This window comes from Arvicola amphibius, chromosome 13 (assembly GCF_903992535.2).
Source record: "Arvicola amphibius chromosome 13, mArvAmp1.2, whole genome shotgun sequence".
NCBI lineage: Eukaryota > Metazoa > Chordata > Mammalia > Rodentia > Cricetidae > Arvicola > Arvicola amphibius.
Genome location: NC_052059.1, coordinates 44,289,415 through 44,312,948, shown reverse-complemented (window position 1 = coordinate 44,312,948; position 23,534 = coordinate 44,289,415). Strand labels below are relative to the sequence as shown.

The following is a 23,534-nucleotide window of genomic DNA, read 5'->3' as shown; positions in this document are numbered from 1 at the left end:
TTAGTGTTCTCTGAATTTAGAGTTTTCTCCTAGAATATTCCACCGCTACTCCCTGGGCCTCACCTCATTTTTCTGCTTCAGGAGCATCTTCAGGATCTTCTCTGTAAAAAAGAAAAGGTAGAAGCCCCCAAACACCACCGCAGACTTGGAGACATAATTGTCCTGAGGGTTGAAACCAAACGCCTGTGGGCCCAGGAAAAGAGAGTGAGTCTAAGGAAACAAGTCTGCATCGCTCCCCGTCACCTGCATACCGAGCTCTTCACTCTAGGAAAGAGGCAGCCCCGGGAGCTCTGCTGTCTCGCCAGCAAAAACCTAACCTTGACATTTCCTGGATCTGCCAGCACTAGCTGGTGAGTTGGGTATTCTCATCTGGTAACAAAAGACAGAACAGTTTTTTAGGATTTTCTGACCCTGGGGCTTGGAACCAGGACCTTATGTGTGCTAAGGTCTAACACTATACCACTAAGATACATTTCCAGCCTGTGTGTGTGTGTGTGTGTGTGTGTGTGTGATATAAATCATGTTATCATATACACATGATATAAATCATATACATCCATATGATATGTACAACTTATATACATATATGTATATGTGTGTGTATTTACGAATGTACTTGTGGGTGCCCAAATAGGCCAGAAGAGGGCATCAGGTCACCTGAGCCTGGAGTTGTAGGCAGCTGTGAGCCATGCGTATGCTGGGAACCAAATTCTGGTCTTCTGAAAGAGCAGCAAGCATTCTTAGCTGCTGAGCTATCTCTACAGCCTTGAGCGAGAGAAAAGATACTGCAGGTGACTTTCTACTTTGTTTTCTTTGGTGGTGGTGGTGGTTGTGGTCTCTTTTGAGACAGGATCTCATGCCATAGCCTAGGCTAGTCTCAAACTAACAGCAGTCGCCTACCTCAGACTCCTAGGTGCAGGATTATAGACACGCGCTACCATGCCCAACTTGACTTTCCTTCCTTCCTTCTTTTTTTGACTGGGTGTCAGTACATAGACCAAGCAGTCCCAGACTCAGACACCAGCCTGCCCTACCACCCCAGCACTGGGGACTGGAGGCTGCTCTTTTCTTTTAATGAGGACACTGCCTTAATTTCTATCAGTACTTAGCCACACAAGCACTCAGCCATCAAATTCCACATTTAAAGAAAGGCCACTTGTGTTTATTTTTTGCCTCATCCAGTGTCCCTGGTTGATCTGCCCATAAACACAACGGGAAGTGGTTTAGCTATGATTGCTAAAAAAAGGAAATCCATTCCAGTTCCACAGCAAGAATTGTAACATTTTCCTGACCACAGAGCCTTGAGAAGACCACAAATCAAAAGAAAAAAAAAAAGCAGCTACGCCCCTGCAGGCATCCATCTTGGGGTGGTGTAAAGCTCACACATGTCTGCTGTTTCCGCAGTTCAGGATGAGGTGTGAGGATCTCCTGAGCCAAGGAATTTGAGGCTAGCCTGCCCAACAAAGATTCCATCTCTTTCAAACACAGTAAAAATACTTTTCCAAAAGAATGAAGTGGAGGGTATGTTTCTTTGAGTTCCTACTGGAAACTTCACTTATTAAATAAGGAATGGGGCAAAGAATCCATTGACACAGAAGACAGGAGTAGCCAGAGACCTGCCATCACCCCAGCTCCTGGCTTATGGTGCCAAGTGTGCAGCGGCTTGTTTGTCTCTGCCCTAACAGAACAGGCTCAGCAAAAACATTGCTCCCAGCACTCAGGAGGCTGCGGCAGGAAGACAGGACATCTGAGACCATGGAGTGAGACTGTCTCAGGAAATAAACTCCACCTTTAGTCCCAGCACTCGGGAGGCAGAGGTAGACAGATTTCTGAGTTTGCGGCCAGCCTGGTTTACACAGTGAGTTACAGAACAGCCAGGGCTACACAGAGAAACCCTGTCTCGAAAAACACAGAAAACAAAAATTAATTAATTAAAAATGAAAAAGCCTCCAGCTCTCTCTGGAACAGGACACAGACAGATGCTGCTCCTCCTGACGGGGAACTCCAAAGACAAGCGCTTTTCCTTCGGGTGTTTAAAGCACCTCACTCAGTCCCAGCCCTCTAGCCCTCTAGCACCATCTAAGAGACCTGGAGGGCAAATGCCAAAGCTCTGCATTGCGGCGGGGGGGGGGGGGGGGGGGGGGGGTGTCGGTTGTCAAAAAAGAGCCAGAGGGTGAGGTGGGATTCCAGAGCACACTTGGGGCAGTGGCCTCTCGTCAGGTCAGGCTCTGTGGGTAAAACCTGACTAGGTCGACAGATATCACGGCTGCTCCACTAGGAACACAAAGCAATGCTGTGGAAACACAGTGTTCCAGAAGCATGTGAAATTCTCTCTTGCCTTTGCTCAGGCCTGTCAGACCACCTACAGCGAGATGCCTTGTGCTTGCTTATTATATAATTAGCAGGTCTACTAAATCAGACGGAATGTCTTGGAAGCTTCAATGTCTCCCAGGCTTCAAAACGCTGACGCCCTTCTCTTCTGTGGAAGATCACCCACATGAAGGTGCCACAGACATTCTGTTTCCGCTGAGTTTCCTCTGGTCTCAAACTCCCTACCAAAGTTTTTACTGAGACCTGTGGATTCTGTTGTTTTTATGTTTCTTGAACCAAAGACCCACACTGAGAGTCAGAGCTACACTAGCTTGCTTTTCTTTAAAAAAAAAAAAAAAAATATATATATATATATATATATATATATATGTATATGTTATGTGTATGAGTGTTTTGTCTGCATGAACATATGTGTACCACAAGCGTGCCCGGGGCCTGCAGAGGCCAGAAGAGAGCATCAAACTCTCTGGAACTGGAGTTAGTTTGTAAGCTCCGTCTGGGTGCTGAGAATCAGACTAGAGCCAGGTCTTAACCACTGAGCCATCTCTCCAGTCCCAAGTGGCACTGGCTTTGCACTCAACAGTCCCAGCGCTGGTGCCTTTGAGGTCAAGCCTACTGTTTGCCATTATATACAGAGAACACAGAGCAGAGTGGCTAGTCCCAGGTGTGGGATCAGGAGGCAGGAAGGATGATATTTCAACCTAGTTCTTCAAGCTCTCCTAGCGCCTGCCTTGGCCCTAGCTATCCTTTCCAAACACAAAGGACCTTGGGGGCTAGTCCCTACGCCTTCCGTGTAAGCGGAGGGGCCTCCCCTGTGCCTACTGTCCCCTAGCAGACAGGGGATGCTTTGGGACGAGAGCTGCAGCTTGCCATACCTCGGGGATGAGCTGGAAGAGGGCGTTGGAGTAGAGGGTTCCAATCGCCAAGGCTATGAAGTAGAGCAGCAGCCTCTTGTAAAAAGTCTTCTTCATGAAGGGCACCACGCTGGCCCCCATGAGGGAGCAGAGGGAGATGACGGTAACGCAGAGGATACCGTACCCCCATACTGCCAGCCCACCCAAGACAGGGAGCAAGGCAACCACCATTAGGGAAAGGAGGTGGAGAGGAGAGTGTGGGTATTAACGAAGGGACCCAAAAAGAAAAACCAGAGACAAGTAGGGAGGGAGAGAGAAATGGGAAACTTGTTAGCGATTCGAGTCCGATGCAATTTCCTTTAATCAATGCAGGAGGGTATGAGGAGGAATCTGAGGTGGCCTTGGAACCCTGTGACTACTGCTCCTGCTCCCAATGTGGCCTGAGTCATACCCATCAGCTGGTGTGACCGGAAAATGGCAGAATCACACACCACCCTGTGCTCAGGGCCAGCACAGGCTCTGGGCTCAAGATTTTCTAACAGTACACAGAGACAAATGGAAAGAAAATGTTCAGGGTATCACTGGCTTTGCTCCTGTATATTTAAGCCATGTCACAGAGGCACACGTGACACTACCCAGGAATGGTTTGGTTTGTGCAAGATATAACGAAGTCATGTGCAGGGCAGACCAGGTAAGACTTGCTGCCCATCAGATTTGGTTTCTGAGCACTTGCGTTTTCTATTTGCTTTGAGAGAGACTCTGTGTAGAAAGCAGAGTTCCAAGACCAACCCCTCCTAGAAATTTATTTCAAATGCATTTTCCAAGGTGACACACTCCGGGTTGTGAACACAGCCCTCAGGAAGGGCTGGCACAAAACCGTACCAGGATGGCAACCCTTGTGTGACCCGAATGGCGGAACACGGACAATGGCAATAGCGCCAGCCAAACAGGCAATGAAACAGTTCATTTCAAATCCTTAAAAAACAATTAGTAAATTCAATGAATGGAGCTGAAAAAATAGCCCAAGATGAGGTCTCCCTTGGGAAGAACTTTCTAGATCCATGTGGACTTTTGAGACCGTTAAGGGAGCTGACCTGCTCAGTTCTTCCCTCATGATGAAGGAGGAAGCAGACGGGGCATGGCACCTCAGATGGAGGCTTCCCTGAGTCAGGCTTCCTCTTGGTTGAGGAAGGTGGGCAAGCCAATGACATGGGTTTCTATGAATGCTTTCCCACCACCAAAGGGGTCAACCAGGCAGCTACAAACTGTTTCTCCAACAGTAGCACATGACTGGGCCAAAAAGGTGGGCGGGCTGTCAACTTGGGCCTTATTTTTGTAGCTCCTCAGTGATGACAATTGAAAAACAGAATTACTGAACATCTCAAAACAGTGGGGTGAGTTACCAGCAAGCCAGACCTGTCAGGGAAAGATCAAGATGCAAGGTACCAACGATTGAGCATTGCATTTGTTTTTTTTTTTGTTCTTTTTTTTTTTTTTTCTTTTCAGTTTGGTCTTGGTGGGAACAACGTATTTGCTAAGTTGCCCCAAAGCTGTGATCCTTCTGCCTCAGGTTCCCAAGTGCTGCCACTGCAGGCATGAGCTGCCACAGCCTTAATTACAAACCGGGCTCAGGCTTTCTCCGGAGCCACTGTAACCTCCCTCCCTTTCATCTTGTTCCTCATGGATGGTCACCTGGAGTTCACACGTGACCCCTGGATTTCCCTTAGAATACAGGGCCTGCCTTGTACACCGCACCCTTTCCTTTGGACTCCTGAAAGTGAGGGTTCGGGAATGCAGCCCAAACAGATCCCCAAGAAGGGGTACACGTGTTAAGGACCTTGCATCTGATGTCACCTGAAGAGGCCAGAGGCCAACCTGAATGAACAGAGGCACGAGAGTAGTTATTGGACCCCCTGATATGAAGAGTAAATTCATTTTTGGGAGCAGTTATTGGGTATTTAGAGTATAGAGGGAGAACGCCAGCCGGAGGAGGCTCGGCTGGGGCAGCCCAGGAGGAGTGGACGCGCGCCTGTTCTACTGCACCTCTGGGATGAGCTGGAAGAGCGCGTTAGAGAGCAGCGTTCCAATGGACAGGGCGATGAAGTAAGTGAGCACACGGCTGAAAAACGCTTTCTCCGTGCAAGGCAGGACCAGGACTCCCAGGAGAGAGGCCAGGTTAATCAGTGAGACACTGAGGAACCCAAAGCCCCACACTGTGGAGGAACAAGAACAGACGAGGGCCTCCATTACTGAGGGCGGGTACTTCCGCTGCTGAGAGCCGTACAGGCACACAGAGATCCAGCAGCCCCTCAGGAAATATCTGATGACTCCATCTCTTGCTAGGGTAGTCTCAGAAAAATGATGTCAATGCAGCTGTCAGGGCAGCTTGCTTTTTACAGGAAGAGTCTGGAGAACCAACATGGAGGAGTAAGTACCATGACTTAGACAGTATGTGTACTTATGATGACAACACGTTAGGTCTGGTAGCCCTTGTTGCCTATATAGGACTTCAGAAAGGCTCTCAAGGACTCAGACAGGGTGAATCCACTCTAGCTAGATGGGCAGTACTAGGAGGCGGGGATAATGAAGTAGCCAAGGGAGGTCATAAAGGTTGGCACTCTTATGGTTTAATGAAAAGAAAGAGTTTCACATGCTGGCCACGGCCCAATGCCCTATGTTCACCAGTCAACCCACCCAGGGTCTGGCGATGCAGTGGAAGGGCCTGGTGCGCATGTCAATCACCAAACTCAACCATCACTCCATTCCTCTTCCGCTCCTTACTTACCTTCAATGGCACTAGGCTTCCCCTCCTCTGACTGCTCATTTTCCTCATTCTCCTGGTTTTGGGAGGTGCAAGCCCGGGAATCCAGCTGCTGGAGGATGGTGGGGCAGAACTCCTGAAACTCACTCATCCCGATCTGAGAGTGCTCGCTGAAATTGTGGGCAGCGAAGAGGTCTCCGGAGCTAAAGCACTGAAACAGGAGGGGCGGTGGGTGGAGGGGCTCGGAGACGCTAAACGTCGTGCCCTGCCCTGCCAAGTGGCACCACACTCAAGCCTCGGAGAAATAAGGAGAAAATGGACGCAGCCAAATTGCAGCGGCTCTGGACGACTCATCTCCAGGGATGGGATGAGTAAGGAGACCCCCACACTTGGAAAGGTGAGCCAGCCTGAACAGCTCAGTAAGATGCTCGCTCCAAGTGAAGAAAGAATCCGGTAAAAAGAGTGCTGGGGGTGTCATCCAGGCAGTGTGCCCTCTAGTACACACCTGGACAATCTTACCGGGGGTGGGGTGGCAGTGGAGGACCAGGGCATGGTTTCAGACAAACAGGAATCTATCTGCAAACCCAATACCAAATTGGGCTGCCCCTCACAACAGCCCAAGGAACTATTCTGCTAAACTGCAGATTCTAGAAACTTCTGTTGGGAGTATGGTGGACATGTGATAGTTAGCAATCGTAGGCACCCGTCGTGACCTTGGGGAGTCTTGGGAGACGAACTTGTGGCTCACCCCACCCCCTCTCTTTGTGCATACCCCTGAGAGTCAGCCCTCTGGGGACACTGATAATATAAAGACCTATATTTAGACCTATAAAGTTTAAGCTCTACACTCTATTGAGCCCAGAATACTGCTGCAGACCCTAAAGCCCACATGGCACACCCGGCCTCCCCAGGGATGCTGGCACTTGTCAGGCTTGAGCAACTCTGCATGCACGCTACACAGTGCCCCGTCCACTTTCTCCTTTCAAATACCAGCCTATTTATCCTTTTAGGTGTGGCTTCGGCATACCTCATATGCACAAGCCCTCAACTGTTCTGGCTCCTTCGCTTCTGTCTCACACACAAACCCCATAATTACTGTGCCGTCCACAGAAATGTGGCACTTTGTTTTCATTCCGGCTAGCTGAGCTCCTCAACTCAACCGTGGTATATGGGTCCCCTGCAGGAGCAGCTGGGGCTCTTAACCATGGAGCCCCCTGACTGTGACTTGCGTTTCTTACTTCCCAATGCTCTGTCTGAGCAACATAGCAGAATATAAGGATTTTGCTGGCTGATCCCTATTGGGTCGCCACAAATAGCCCCAGATTCTGTCTGAGTAGCTGTGATAATAATGGAAGAACGCAGAACCAAGAGCTAAAAGCCCCAGGTTTTAGCTGAGACTACAGACGAGACCAGCAAAAGCCTGAGTCTAGAGTCTCAGTCTCCATCCCAGGATGTTTTCATGAAAACAATTCCTCCTGCATCTGAAGGAACTGTGAGGTGCATCTGGTGTGGTTGGGAACCATAAACTCCACTGGATGTGCTGTCCTGGGAGTCATGGTCTGTGAGCAGTGGCCCGGGTGCAGCTGCACGCCCACACGCAGAGTCAGGCGGCCTCCCTCACTGGACATACAGATGTGTCAATCCCCACAAAGCTTACCTGTGGAGAAAGGAGCCTTACCGTGGACAGGTTCCTGTATCCTTCCTTGGGCCGAGTAACGTTATCCCGGTCCACTCCCACGTCCAGGTTTTTTAGCAAGGCTTTCAGCTGCGGCAGCGTAAGGCTGTCATTCTCCCCATAGCGCTTCATGAGATCTTCCAGGAAGGAGGTGGCGCTGAGGGGCGGCACGGTAGCAGAGGAGGCCTGAGTCTCGGGGGCAGGTCCCCATATGCCAAACAGCACCAACAGGAGGCAGCTAGGGAGGGTGCGGGGCAGGGGCTTCATGGTGGCCAAGGACACCTAGAAGAACACAAAACCAGTTGAGGGCAAAGTCTCTCTCTCTCCCAGCAACACTCAAATGACTTTCAACTCTTCACCCATGAGCCAAGGACAAGGGTCCCCTTCCCTCAGACTCTGAGTAGGATGAACATGGAAGTGTGACGTGGCCTTCCTTTCCACGTGCTCTACCTGGCTTTGGAGAAGTCCTTCTTTTTTTTTTTTTTTTTTTTTTTTTTTGGTTTTTCGAGACAGGGTTTCTCTGCAGCTTTTTTAGAGCTAGCTCTTGTAGACCAGGCTGGCCTCGAACTCACAAAGATCCGCCTGCCTCTGCCTCCCGAGTGCTGGGATTAAAGGCGTGCGCCACCACCGCCCGGCTGGAGAAGTCCTTCTTTTGAAGGGGTAAATGACAAGAAAAGGGACATGCTGGGCACTGGGAACATGCCTCCCATCACCTAGGAGGAAGAGGCAGGAGGATCAAGAGTTCAAGGCCAGTTTCAGCTACACAGTGAGATTGGGAACCTGTTCCCTGAATAGGGCAATGTAGGGGTGGAGAGCCTTCTTCAGGTGCCCATGCTCCTATAAGAAGCCCTAATAAAACTCACTGAGTCAAAATTAACACACATACACACCCCAAATGGAGAGAGGGGTCCAGCTGGGAAGAGAAAGGGATTCAGCAGGAATGAGACAAGAGAGGGTACTTGAGAGTGAATATAGACAGAATGTGTTATATACATGCATAAAAATGTCTTAATGAAACCCATTACTGTGTATAATTACATACAGTAGCGGGTTTCATTATGCTAATAAAAATTTATTGTTCTCTGTATTTGGGTATTTTGGCAGCATCTATGTCTATGCACCATATGCATACCTAGGCGTCCCCAGAGACCAGAGGAAGGGTAGCAAATCCCCTGGAACTGAAGTCATGGACGGTTGTGAGCCCCATGTCGGTGCTGGGTCTTTTGCAAGAGAAGCCAGTGCTCTTAACCACTGAGCTGTCTCTCCAGCCGCTAATAAAAAGTTTTAAAAAGAAGAAAAACAGCCGGGAGTGGTAGCACAGGACTTTAATCCCAGTACTTGGGAGGCAGAGGCAGGTGGATTTCTATGAGTTTGAGGCCAGCCTGCTCAACAAACTGAACTCCAGGACAGTCAGGACTACACAGAGAAAGCCTGTCTCAAAAAACAAAAAACCTAGAATAAAGAAAATAAAAGAAATGCTTATAACCTCTGTATAATATTGAGAACATATACTTAAAAGCTCAAGCTGGGTGTGGCAGCACAGACTTACAATCCCAGCTCTCAAGAGGCCAAGGCAGGCAAATCACAAGTCTGGGCTACACAGTGAAACTTCATTAACAGCGCAGAAAAGTTTCCCTAAGGTGCAAGAAAAGCCCTGGTTCTATGTCCAGAACTGCAAAATACAACATAAAGACCTCATGTTGGAGGGACTAAATCACAGAACTATCTTATTTCTAGAATTTACATATTTTAGACCTTATCCAGACTTACAGAATTTACTTTAATCAATGCAATTTTAAAAATAATAACAACAAAAAGTTAGGTGTTGGATAGATGGCTTAGTGGTTAAGAGCATTTGCCGATCTTGCAAAGGATCAGGGGTCAGCCCTCAGCACCACAAGGCAGTTTCAGGGTCTGGTGCCCTCTTCTGGTTTTCATGGGCTTACACTCAGCATACTTAACGTACAAGCAAGCAAACATTCGTACACATAAAATATAAATAACACGGAGATGGAGAGATGGCTCAGAGGTTAAGAGCACTGGCTACTCTTCCAGAGGACTCTGGTTTAATCCCCAGCACCCACATGGCAGCTCACAACTGTCTATATCTCTGAGTCCAGGGGATCTGACACTCTCACCTACACACACATTTAGGCAAAACACAAATGCATGTAAAATAAAATAAATAAATTATAATATATATGTGTATATATATATATATATATATATATATATATATATATATATATATATATATATCACTTAAAACTCAAGAGATCCACCTGACCCTCCCTCCCTCCTGAGTGCTGGGACTAAAGGTGTGTGCCACCACAGCCCAGCTATAATAACAAATTTTAAAGCAGAATTATTTCATACAGTTAAAAAAAAACTGAGAAGGAACAAAGACAAATGAGAGCTGGTTACAATTTTCCTGTTAATCATATACTTCCCTTAGTACAATTATAACTTAATTGGTGACATCAGCAAACACTGGAGATGCCGGCCCAATAGAATGCTATCACTGGGAGGATCTCCGCCCTGGGGAGGGGATCAGGCAGCAGCTGTTTCACAAGCTGCTCCACCTCTGTCCAGAGGAGCAGAGATGGCTAAGAACCAGGGCTGCCTGAACCCTGACCCTGCTGCTTACACACAGTGTGATGGTGGGTTAGCCCTTAACAGGAAACATCATAGAACAATCCAGGGCAGATTACCAGGGCTACAGCTTGAATTTCCACACTGTTGCCTACAAGAGAAAGGGCACTGAGCAAGTCACTTGACCTCAACTACCTCTATTTTCTCGTCTGTCAAGGTGAGACCCACCTCACTGGATTTAAATTTAAATTTAGCCAAAATTTAAGAACCAAAGTGATGGTGAGGTGTTTTATTAGCCATTAACTACCTAAACTGAGACATCAAAATCTGGCTCTGCCAGTTCAGACTGATCTATATTATATAGTGACGCAAAAGGAAAAAGAGAAAGAGGGGCAACCCCTGAACAAAGGCTTGGCACTATGGCTCAGCGGAAGAATATGGGCCTCGTATGAACAAGGCCCTGGATGCAATCCCTAACACTGGAAAAGACACCAGGTGTGGCTGTGTGATGGAGGAGCGTCATCTGTCTATGTGTTATTTTCATTGGTTAATAAAGAAACTGCCTTGGCCCTTTGATAGGACAGAAAATTAGGTAGGCGGAGTAGACAGAACAGAATTGTGGGAAAAAGAAAGCAGAGTCAGGCAGGCGCTTCAGGCAGTCACCATGACTCTCCTCTCCGAGACAGACGCAGGTTAAGATCTCTCCTGGTAAGCGACCACCTCGTGGTGCTACGCAGATTACTAAATATGGGTTAAAGCAAGATGTGAGAATTAGCCAATAAGAGGCTAAAACTAATGGGCCAGGCAATGTTTAAATGAATACAGTTTCCGTGTAATTATTTTGGGTAAAGCTAGCTGGGTGGCGGGAAGAACGGCCCTCCGCCGTTCCTTCTACAGCTGTGCATGCCTTAATCCCTTGGGAGGCAGGCAGAGGTAAATGGATCTCTGTGAGTTCGAGGTCAGCCCAGTCTATATTCTGAATTCCAGGATAGCCAGAGCAAACAGTGAGACCCTGCCTCAAAAAAGAGAGAAAGAGGAATGAGAATGGAAAAAAAAAGACAAAAACTAACCAGGTACACAACAAAAATCTGGCTCTAATCATTTAAAGACAAGATTGCTCTCCCAACTTTTCCTTTTAGCGTTTATATTCAACTAAGACACACAACTCTGGCACCCTGTCAGCCACACAAACCTCAACACACTTAAGGGTCCTCTGGCTTTAGATCCCACAGATAGGACACAAAAGCTGGGGGAAAGCCACCATTCTTCAGTCAGGAGGTAGAAACAGACAGGTTTCTCTGACCTCAAGGCCAGCCTATGCTACATAGCAAGTTCCAGGTCAGCCTGGGCTACACAGTAATACCCTGTCTGAAATAAGTAAGTAAGCAAATAAATAAGACATTTTTTGAGGGTTGCTCTTTGGTGGACTATCATTTTTGCCATACATCTGGAAGGACCAGACAAGGGCACAAAAGGCAGCCTGCAACTCAGTACTCTGGATTCACCAAGAACCAGGTTAATCTATGCTTTGAGGAGTGGATCTTAGGCAAAAATGAGACTAAAACCCACTGTTCAAAAGAAAGGCTTTGTCTGGCAGGGTGGCACATGCCCATACTCCCAGGATTTGGGAGACCTGGTAGGAGGACCAGCCTCAGCTATACAGTGAGCTCAAGGCCAGCCTGGGCTACAAGAGGCCCTCTCTCAACAAAGAAAAACGGAGGGAGGAGGGGAGGTTGCCCATCCAGTCAGCTAGCTGTGAGCTCTCTGTGCTCTTCACTGTCGGCATGAGGGCTGGGTGTATGAGAGGCGGGGGGGGGGGGGGGGGGGGGAAGAAGCAGGCAGAGCTGGTAAAAAGAGCCCGTGAGCAGTTAGCCTTTTCCAAGCTGCTCCCTTCAAAGACGCTGGGAAAGGTATCCATCCCTACGTAGCAGATAAGGAAGCTGGGATCTGGGGGCTAGCAAATGAGATCCGGAGGCAGCAAAGTCAGGAACTGAATTTTTCATGAACTGAAGTCAGGTCTGAATGACATCCAAGCCCTGGCATCCAGTGTGGGCTCGGCATGAAGACAGCGCATGCCCGGGATGCCATGGAGAACCAGGGAACTAACTCTGCAGGCCTGCACACCGAGATCTGCCAATTTCTGTCAGCCCCACTTGGGGGATCCAGGCTGGGGACAGCCAGGGGTGCTGTCGAGGCCAGGCTGTCTCACAGGACTCCCACTGCAGAGTCCTGGAGCATTGTTCCTACCTCAACATCTTTCTCAAGTTTCCCTTCAGCGACTTCAAAACACTACTGAGAAGGAAACAGATGCTCTTCAATTGCGGGCGTCACAGGGTGACGTTACTTTGGCGGCTCCACCTGGATGGGCAGTCAGGCAGAGGTTGGCATTTATGATGAATTGGTTTTCTCGTGTCCAAGTGGCCCCTTGATCCCTTCCCATGGCTTTGAGGGCAGCCTGCAATGCTAGAGAACCGGCCCCTTCCGGCTGTGCCAGAACCCAAGCCTGGGGCTGCCTGTGTTTCTCCAGGAAAGCTCTTCCCTCGCCCACTGCTGGCAGGGCTGCTCCCTTCTCTAGAAAGCACTGCTTTGGGCTTTGCAGGCAAGACTGCCAGGGCTCTGGGGTGCAAGCCAGTACCTGCAGGTGGGAAGACCCAGTGAGCAGAGTTCTGTCACCTGGCCCAGCCCTTGAGTTCATCTCACCAGGAGTAAGGGAACCTCATCACAACCGGGGCAGTTAGGAGTCCTTGTCCAGATTCTAGGAACTGCTGAGGGCACTACAGACTCAAGTGATCCTGGCAGTTCAGTATGTATGAAGGGCGCTTTCTGCTCCAGCAGAGATCTGGATATCTTTCTGTTTGCCCTTTCTTAACAGTTAAGTTATTCTTAGGGGGAAATGTTTATAGAAGACTCTTTGAAATTAACCAGGCATGGTAGCTCACATTTGTAATCTGAGCACTCGGGAGGCAGAGGCAGGAGGATTGCTACTGGATCTATATAATTGAGTTCCAGGCCAGACAGGGCTACGTAGGAATATAAGCATGCGAGAGCACATACGTGCATGCATACACACACACACACACACACACACACAAAACACTCATGCATGTACACACACCCAAAACAAAAAGCAAGTAAATTACAAAATCTAGATACCTTGGAGGAAATAAAAGAGACAGAAAGCACACACAGCTCTTACCAGAGGCCCTCGCTCTGCGGTCTCAGCCCCACACCTGGCCGAACAGGAGCCACTGCAGTCTTCCTAGGGAGCAGAGCTAGAGGCACTAGGAGGAGTGGGGCAGAGGGAAGGCTCCAGTGTGTGGCCACCCAGCCCAGGCCCTACCCACTAAAGAGTCCCTGGAGTTCCTCCCCGACTACTGGGCTCAGGGTCAAAGTGAGTTATCCTACAGCCTCAGGTCGGCTCCAAGCACCAGAGCTCAGCCTCAGGGGAACAGAATACGTAAAGGGAAATCATGTGACCGCATCCTAGCATCCTGGAGCACTGCCAGGCTTCCCTGCCATCCTCAGGCTCCTAAATTGGAATCCTGCTGACTATCACCCCTCATGGGTTCCAGAAGCACCTACCTACAAACGGTGGTTCTGCCTGGTCTGTTGGCGCACTACTGTGATATTTACTGGGTTCTGTTTTTTCTTGATTTAACCAAGAGAAGGAAAGCACTTACTTTTTCTTCGAGGTAACTAGATGGTAACTTGCCACAGTGGTAAGTCAAGAAGCTGACCACAGAGGAGGAGAGAGTAGAAACTTGAAGGAACCTGGGTGGCCAAGCCTCCCTTCCCTGGTCCCACCAGCTGGCCAGGAGATCCACTACCCTGCACCCAGACTCACAGGAGCAAAACCATAAACACAGAGCCATACAGACAGGCTCCAATACAAACTTGGCCAAGGCAAGAGTGTTTCTAAGGCCACAGAGAGGTGTACTTATGACCCTTCCCCTCCCTTGTCACATGGAGCACTTCCTAGGTGACCAAGCTGGATTTCAACCTCCTCTAATCTTGTTTATCTTTGAGGACTGGACGTCTGAAGAGCCAGAAGTTCCATTTCAGGTGGGCTAGCCAGAACTGGTTGGTTCTAAGATGGCTGCCCGAGTGCCTCCTGACAACCAGCTTCACTACACTCCCGAGTGTTCACTAGATGACCTCCCAGCTGTCTTAACTCTGACTAGAAAGCACACCGCTCTTCAGCTGCACCCCAACTGTGACAACCTAAATGTTGAGCAAAACTAAGGTCCCCAAACCCAGCAAGAGACAAACGGCCACCATTTTTTTTTGTCCTTTCCAATGGAGGGTTATGGGGAAAGTTCCTGGAGGGTTATGGGGAGAAGAAACTGGGACATGAATAGCCATCTCTCTCTGGTAGAAGGGCTCCAACACACACACCGGCTTGGGGATACCTGCCAGTTCCAGGAGACTCCATCTTCCCCTTCCAAAAGAAACGGGAGGTATTCTATCAAAATAGCAGACTAAACCGTGTCTGCACTAAAGGGAACGTTCTTAAAACCCCAGCGCAGAGGACAGACCCAGCCCCCTGCTTCACTTCACCCTCCAGACCCAGACAGCAGACCTGAACCCTCTGTGCCTGGGGACGTGGGAAACAAATCAGCCACACCTGGTGGGAAGAGACAACAGAACATCAGGCAAACACAGGCAGAGCCAAGCAAACAGCATCACACAATTCAAGGAAGACAGTTCTGCCCTTTTGCTATAACTGTGAGTCCACCAGACAGCAGCACTTGCGAGGGAGACTGAGGCAGGAAAGCCATGAGTTCTGGGTCAGCCTGGTCTCAATAGTTAAACTTTATCTAAAAAAAAAAAAAAAAAAAAGCAAAACAAAATAATACGAAAAAAACACAAATCATGAAACAGGGCCCAGAGAGATAACTCTGTCCCCAGCACTCATGTAAAAGGCAGAGATATGGAGGTAGGGGCTTATGATCTCAGCCACTGGGGCATCCATATCATCTATAACACAGTTCCAAAAAACCCAACACCCTCTTCTGGCCTCCACACACTCTTGCACACACATAATGCACATAAATTCACACAGGCAAACACACATTCACATAAAATAAATCTTTAAATTGAGGTGGGGTAAAGGGAGGTCTTGAGAGGTAGCCCAGGCAGATCTGGAATCCATGGTCCTCCTGCCTTGCCTCCTAAGAGCAGGAGTATAGATCTACACCACCTGTACAGATGACATACACCACCTGTGTAGATGACGTACACCACCTGTATAGATGATGTATACCACCTGGGTAGATGACTACACCACCTGTGTAGATGACGTACACCACCTGTGTAGATGATATATACCACCTGGGTAGATGACTACACCATGTATACAGATGACATACACCACCTGTACAGATGATGTACACAACTTGTATAGATGACTACCCCACCTGTATATATGACGTACACCACCTCTGTAGATGACGTATACCACCTGTATAGATGACTATACCATGTGTATAGATGACGTACACCACCTTATATAAATGTATACCACCATGCCTGACATGGGAGTTATTTCAGACTACTCTCATCTTCCCTCAGCAACTTTCAACATTAGAAGACAAACAGCAATGTCTGCACTATTCTGACAGAAAAGCTCAGGGATGCACACCTCTAATCCCCGCACACAGGAAGTACAAGCAAGAACAGGAGCTCAGGGCTAGCCTTAGCTACATAGTAATTTTGAAGCCAGTCTGGGTCTCTCTCTCTCTCTCTCTCTCTCTCTCTCTCTCTCTCTCTCTCTCTCTCTCTCTCTCTCTCTCACACACACACACACACACACACACACACACACACACACAGGGTTGGAAGATGCAAAGAAGGAAATAAAGTAGTTCAGGGAGCAAGTAAGCCAGCAAAAGCGCTGCCCCACAAGCCTGGTGTGATGACCTGAGTTCAACCCCAGAACATATGTAAAAAAGTTGATCGTTGGGGCTAGAGGAATAGCTTTAGTTAAGGGCGCTTGTTACTCTTACAGAGGACCTGGGTTCCAGTCCCAGCACTCACATGGAGGCTCACAACCATCTGTAACTCCAGTTACAGATCCTGGGATCTGTGCCATCCTCGGGCTCCCACAGGCACCCCATGGTACACACACATACAGTCAAAACACTCATACACATGAAATAAAAATAAATTTTTAGAAAAAATGTTTGAAAGAAGTTGACTATAGTGGGGCCCACCTGTAATTCCAGCACTCATGCATCAAAAAGAGGCTGAGACAGGAGAACCATCCAGCAGCTCACAGGCCAGCTAGCCTGGAACACCCAATATGCAGACCCAGGAGACCCCGCCCCAAAACAAGGCAGAAGGGAAAAGCTGCCCTCCGACTTCCACAAATGAGCTGTGGCACATATTCACGTGTACTACACACAATAATAAAATTATATTTTTTTAAAAAGAGAACATGTTTACAAAAGCAGAAACTAGGAGAAGAAATCCTTAAAAGAAAAAGACAATCCAATAATGTAATTAGCGTCATCAGGGTATGGGGGAAAGGATATGGGGACATGTAAGATTTGAAATAGAGCAAGAGTCAATAGGTACTGTCTGGAATGAAAACAAGCAATTATAAATGACTCACAGCAATTAACTCTGTTGAGAGAGAAAATTGTCTCTTGCAAGTAACATATTTCTTTAAAACCTAATAATTCCCTTTCGTTTACTGCAATTTCTTTTTCTTCTGATGCAGTCAAAGAGATGCAGAGCTTTTCCATGGGAGTATTTATATCTATTTTTCAATATCCATTTATGTATGAACATGCCTGGAATGTTGATGATGTATACTCTTTTCTGTTTGTTGGAGACAGTTCCTTTCTACATAGCTGTGGCTGTCCTGGAACTCACTATGCAGACAGACAGGCTGGTCTTCAACTCACAAAGATCTGTTCTACCTGTGCCTCCGAGTGCTGGGTTAAAAGCCTGCACCACCACAACCCAGCAAGAGAATGAATTTCCTGAGGCCTGGAGTCGATTTGGTTTGGCTTTGTTCTGCTTCAGCCTATTGATGTGGGGATGCAGCGATGTAAGAAAAAGACAGGAGCATCATCAGGGAGCAAGGGCTGATTTTTCCTCCCTCCCTTCCTTTGAAACAGGATCTCATGTAGTCTAAGAGGCCTCAATTTGACGTGTGGCTGAGGCTGACCTTGAACTCTTGATGTTCCTGCCTCTGTCTCCTGAGTGCTGGGCTTCTCAGAGCCACATGGATTTATGTAGTACTAGGGATCACACCTAGGGCCTTGGGCATACTAAGCAAGCACTCTGCCAACAGTGCTACATCCCAGCCCAAACTCCCTTCCAAATACAGCATAAAGCCTAGAACCCTACAGAAACAACCACTGACACCTGGTGACAAGGTTCTTCTATGAACACTTGACCATAATAGCCTCCATAGTTATGGCCAGACTAACAAAGATACAGTCAGTCACCCTTGTAAGTCATTAGTATCCCAAATTAGAAAGCTAGTGATTATTCTCTTTATGGAGCAGAGGGCCGCACACATGCCAGGCAAATGTTCTCCCCACCAACAGGCTACCACCTCAGCCCAAGCAGCAGCCTTAAAGCCCTATATTCAGGTAAACACTGTCTCTGGAGTTCAGACAGCATCAAGGAACTGTGGTGGTGCAGACCTGCGATCCCAGCTACTCAAGGGATCTGAGGCAGGAGGACGTTAAGTTCAAACAGTGCTTGGCTACAGCGTAAGTTCAAAGACAGCCTAAACAACTCAGCGGGGGCCCTGTCTTAAGACACAGGTGAAGTGGTAAATGCCTGGAATTCCAAGCATTTAGAAGGCAGAGGCATGAAGGTCAGGGGTTTAGGACCAGCCTTAATCATATCCGACATGGGGGCTAGCTTAGGCTACAAGAGATCCTGTCTCACCTCCACTTTTCCCCCAAACAAATACCCCCCCCCCCAAAAAAGGCTAAAAATGTCCTAGGCTTGACCCCCCCCCCCACGTACCACACACACACACTCAAAGGAGGAAAGGGAAAGGGGTGGTAGCGACTGAGGTAGTACACACCTGCAATCCCAGCTGTCAGCAAACTGAAGCAGCAGGATTACTTCAAATACAAGGATAGACTAGGCAACAGAAGATCCTGTGAAACAGAAGTAAAAAGAGAGGTAAACTGACCTGTCTGGGTTCCTGTCCGCTCACTGAATGAGCCCGGTCCAGAGGGCGTGCACACCCACGGCAAGCTTCCTACCCCACGTAACACACAGCCTTACTCACCCAGGGCCAGGCATTTAGTGGCCTCCCTTTCATTCCCTCCCACCCAACCACTTCACAGTTCCTAATTCCTGTTCCAGAGCCTGAGCCTCCAGCTATGGTATGCCAAAGGCCACCCAGGGTGGGAGACTTCCACACAGCACAAGAGGGCCAGGGGCCCACTCATTCATCCCAAGAAACTTCAGGTTGCTAAAAGGGTAAGGATGGAAGAACATTAAAAAAAAAAAAAAAAAAAAGTCAATCGTAACCCAGAAGCAGAGACCAGAATCAGAACCAGTAGCCTGGGGCTCACCACACAAATGTCTGCTGATCTCCCCTTGTGTGTCAGCACAGCAGAGAGGTTATATGGCCAGAGACCGGTGGTCAGGACCTGGGGCAGCCAGAATGGACTAGAACAGGAAGGCTTATTTAGCCCTGAGCTGAGCCCGGAATGAGTTTAATGGCAGCCAAACCCAGTGCTGGAGCCAGGAAGGGGGAGGGAAAAGCACACGTCAGGGCTCAGAGGCCACCAGGAAAAGCCAGAACTTCCAAAATTTCTTCAGGCAGGGGAAGACAAGGAAGGGGCCCAGGGGAGCGGGCCAGTGCTTCCTGCCAAAGCCTGGGCGAGAGCTGTTCCTATTTCCATCACTTATCCATCAACAATTCCCAGACGCCGATTGCAAAAGCGTAGCCTGCTGTTCCCAGTTTGCCAGACCACGGTGTCCTACGTGCGGCCTCAGTACCGTGGCGCTTGTCCACATCTCACTTCCGGCACCTGCTTCAGCAAAGGCTTCTGGCTTGCTGATCAGGGTCAAATAAAAAGCGACATCTAGTAATTAAATCATAAATGCTTTTTCTCCCAAGCCTCTCGATTACCTCCCCTTCCAGGGGGTCACATACCACTCTTAGCTCTCCAACTATTTTGGACACTATATTTCTTGGTCTTCCAACAAGCCTGCTTAACTAGATTTTTGTTTCTTGAAAGCAAAGAGGGCTGTCTAGTACCCCTTTGTCAACATGAGCCTAGCATGGTGCTGGAAACAAAAGAGCTAAATGCAGAGAACTTCTGGTCAAAGATGAGAAGTTTAACCTCCCGTCTTACCAATGTCTACAAGGCCCCTACAGCCCAACACCCCTGTCTACAGATATTCTACAGCCCTAGATGTCCCCACAGATCATGTGACGTCAGCTGTCAGGACCATCTACTGTTCCTTCCCCTAAGTCATTTTCTTATCGTAAACTCACTACATGCACGCACGCACGCATGCACGCACGCATACACACACAAAAGCACAAATGTACAAACATGTTTGTTTTGTCTTTTATTTTTCAGAATGGGTTTTGCTATGTAACCCTAGCAGGCCTGTTACTTAACATGCAGCTCAGGCTAGCCTAGAACTCCTGGCAATCCTCCTGCCTCATCCTACTAAGTGCTGGGATTATGGGTAGGCACCATCACAATGGGTACGTCACTTATAAGTAAACTAGAAGCCAGCTTGTGCTTACCAAATCTAAAACAGTTCTAGCCCAGCCCATACCAGCTCCCAAAAGAGAAGAAAAATAAGAAGATCGAGCCCAGCTTCAGCTACATAGCAAGCCTGGGCTACGTTAGATTGTCTCCATTAATAAAGAAATCAAAAGCAAGGACAACAAAAACCTACCTAAGCCCAAGAGTTCATTCATTCAAGAAACAGCCACTTCCTGCCTATGGCCAAGAATACTGTGAGTCCCTGGGATGCAAAGGACAGCAGGTACCTTTCCTCACACAGCAGGGAAGGCAAGTAAACCCTGGACAAGAAACTTAGCAGTACAGCAAAGCCAAGGATAGCAGGCAGCTCAAAGGTTCCCTGGCCAAACTGAGCCAATGGATTCCACCCAGAAGAGATGAAGAAACGGGCTCTCGGCTAAGCTCCCAGGCCTACTCCCGAGATCGTGTTGCTGAGCTATGCTGCAAAGGGACTGCTACTCAGGCATCTGATAGTTATGGCATTAAGACATCCCTGCCAGGGCACCATTCCAGTGACATAGATGTCCTCGAGCCTGTCCCATGGAAGGGAAAGCCCAGCCTCTTCCCACAAAACAGTTACACATGTGATGAGCACATCTAACTGGCAGAGTCTAAGTCACACAGGGAATTTTAGCACAGAATATCTGAGTAGTCTGGTTTTGTTTTCATAGGCAATGCTAAGGCCCTGACCCAGAGCTTCCTGCATGTTAGTTAGCACTCTACCAATGAACTACACTCCCAGGCCGTGAATGTGCAGTTCTTATACATTTATAACAGAAGTCAGCCTGGTGCCAGAGGCCAGGAGGGCTCCCCTAAAGGACAGTGCAGCACCCCAGAACTTGGGAAAGAAAGTTGGAGAGGGGTGGCAGAACAGTTCATGAAGCTGTAGCCATACTTAGGGACTCAGTGAAGATGGAGCAGATAGAATTTGAGGTCCACCGTGGCTAGATACACAACAGGTCACATAGGGGAGAGGATTATGGGCTACAAATATAGGCCTTGAAGGATTCAAGAGAACATCTGGTTGAGCTGTGGTGGGAATCAAACTCAGAGTCTCAGGCACACTAGGCGAGTGTCCTGCCACTCAGCTACACCCAGCACCCGCTTTTCTTTGCTTGCTTTGCTTATCTGCAGCCTCAAACTGTAGCCCAGGTTGGCTTGGAGCTCACTATTCACCTAAGCTAGCCTACTAGGAACTCCGGCCTCAAACATCAAAGAGCTGGGAGCACGGGCATAAGCTACTAGGCCTGGCATACATATGCTTTTAATATATCTAACCGGCTGCATCTGGAGAGTGGGCAGAAGGCAGGCAGAAGGGGAGCAGGAGATTAAACAATGGGCTCTCACAGAGCGGTCAGGTGAAAACAGAACCAGTTTGGTCTGAAGGGCAAAAGTTCTGTGTTGGCTTCAGACTCAGCCACCCGGGCTATTATGCAGACCTCATAATTCTGCAAGCGGAATTAGAAAAGAGACCACCCCAAAATTCAGGCTAAGACAAGTCAGCTCAACCCTCCTGCTGCAGCAGGTAGGCAATTTAAGAAACATGTACTCTGACTCTGCAGTAAAACATGCCCTAGGGGCCTTTGTTTGTACTGCTTGGTAAATGGCCAAGACTACCTGCCCCAGCACCCCTTCCCCAAGCCCCTCCAGACTTGCAAGCTAGCTCAAGCCCAAGTCCTCCTCAAAGGCTCTAGCTGGCCAGTCTCGACAGCTGAGATAGCCTGGCATCCCATCATTAGCTGAAGGAAGTGTGTGTTTTTAAGTGTATGATCTTCACCTGAGAACCTGCTGAAAGGGCAAATTCTCAGCACCTCCAGGTAAAACGGAAACTCGCTTGGCCCAGCAATGTGGATTTTCCTCAGGGCTCTCTGGCAATGTTCCTGGACTCTAAAGCCTGAGGCTTGCCACTCCACTTCCATGAAAACCAAAGGGGCAATAAAAAGGACCACATGGCCCTTTCCACCCAATATCCAGCCTTCCTGACTGGTCACTGCTTGCTGCTTAGCACCTGGATACTCTGCACTCATGAGATAGGGTTATTGAAGAAAGTAAGGAAAAACACCTTTTTCCAAATTGGGAAGAAGGCAGCAGAGAGAGACAAATCCTAAATCTTCTCCCACTTACCCAATCTCTTACATAGCATACTCGCCTTGGCCAGGCAGTCGTTGATTACTAAGACGTAAGGCTTTTCCAAATCCTCTGCTTCCTTCTCCCTGTGGAACCACAAAACAAAGCATCCTGCTTCCTAAGATCCCAGGCACCAAACAGAAACTAACCCACCCTACTGACCCTCACTCTAGCCACTTGGGCCCTCCTTCCTGACTTCCCTGCCTGGCTTTGTCTCTTAAGCCCCTACACTCCTACAGTTCCATCCTGCCTTCCACCTTCAGCTGCTGCTATTCTTTCCTGGGCTCTGGTCTCCAACCAGAACATCACACACAAGGTTGGAGAGGTGGCTAAGAGGTCCTGAGTTCAATTCCCAGCACCCACATGGTGGCTCACAACCATTCATAATGAGATTTGGTGCCCTCTTCTGGAGTGCAAGTGTACATGCAGAGCACTCGGACATAAAATATAAATAAATAAATAAATAAATAAATAAATAAATAAATAAATAAATAAATAAAAATATCACACATACACACACAACCCATCACCCACCTCACCCCCGCACCTTCTAGGCCAGCCCCTCTGGACTCAAATGCCTGATGAAGCCATCAGAAGGCTACATGTGCATGCTCGCCCCATCCACAAGGTGAGGAGGAATGAGGGGGTCCCGCAGAAATTCTGTCTCTACTCCATTCTGGTCCTCCCCAGCACCATCTCTCCCCAGCCACACCCCTTCTCACCCTTCCTCTTTGTCACAAGGTCATGGCACTGACAATGACAGGCTTACATTTTAGGTTAACTGCCGTGGCTGTTTCCTAACAGTCCAGGAGGCTGGTAGGACCTTCACTAGTACTTGCATATAAAGGAAAAGGCTTCTATACTCTGGTAACCTCACCCTCCCTAGGCACCGCAGGAAGTTTAGACTTCACCATGGAAGCACTGGGTAAGGTCGCGAGGGACAAGAGAATCCGCACAATAGCATCTTCTAGAAGCTCCCTGTGTTGAAAGGGGACAATGGAGACCATGACCCTCGTCCTGTCCCCGTCCCCCACCCCCGTCCTGATCAGATCTCTGCAGAGAAGCTGTCAAGTTCAAGCACAGATGGATTCCAGAGCAAAAGCAAGCAAGGTTCTGGTTCATCTCACAGGAAGCCGCAGATCAGTACATGCTATAGATGGAGTCCACATGCGCAAACCTGCTGACACACTGCCATCTCCAGGCAATAGAGTACAAAACTGAGTTCCCTAACAGGGTAGCTATTTATGCACGTATTTCCACCCCCTCCCCAACCTCCCACAAACTGCTTGCCTATTAAAAAGGGATCAACATTCCAGCCAGACTTAAAAGCTTACCCTTTCTAGTCAACACTAACCCAAGCTCCAGTTTAGGTCATTTTCAAACACAGAGATGAAAGAAATAGACATTAAAACAGTTCTAGGTGCTGGAGAGACAGCCTAGTTGGTAAATGC

At 48.4% G+C, this 23,534-nt stretch overlaps 1 protein-coding gene across 3 annotated transcripts in view; it reads right to left on the bottom strand.

The window, feature by feature from the left end:
* Slc39a14 (solute carrier family 39 member 14) overlaps positions 1-23,534 on the bottom strand; it is a 44,462-nt gene that overhangs the window by 5,301 nt on the left and 15,627 nt on the right. Inside the window, exons 2-6 of one of the 3 annotated variants that reach the window (XM_038309827.1) lie at positions 18,264-18,339; positions 7,625-7,903; positions 5,971-6,157; positions 3,207-3,376; positions 64-183 (exon numbers count right to left, since the gene is read on the bottom strand). In XM_038309827.1, the coding sequence (XP_038165755.1) occupies positions 64-183; positions 3,207-3,376; positions 5,971-6,157; positions 7,625-7,888 (741 nt within the window). In that variant the 5' untranslated portion in view covers positions 7,889-7,903; positions 18,264-18,339. Of the gene's footprint in view, positions 1-63; positions 184-3,206; positions 3,377-5,228; positions 5,399-5,970; positions 6,158-7,624; positions 7,904-18,263; positions 18,340-23,534 lie in introns of all 3 variants that reach the window. The other 2 variants (XM_038309825.1, XM_038309826.1) reach the window with 2 other exon arrangements.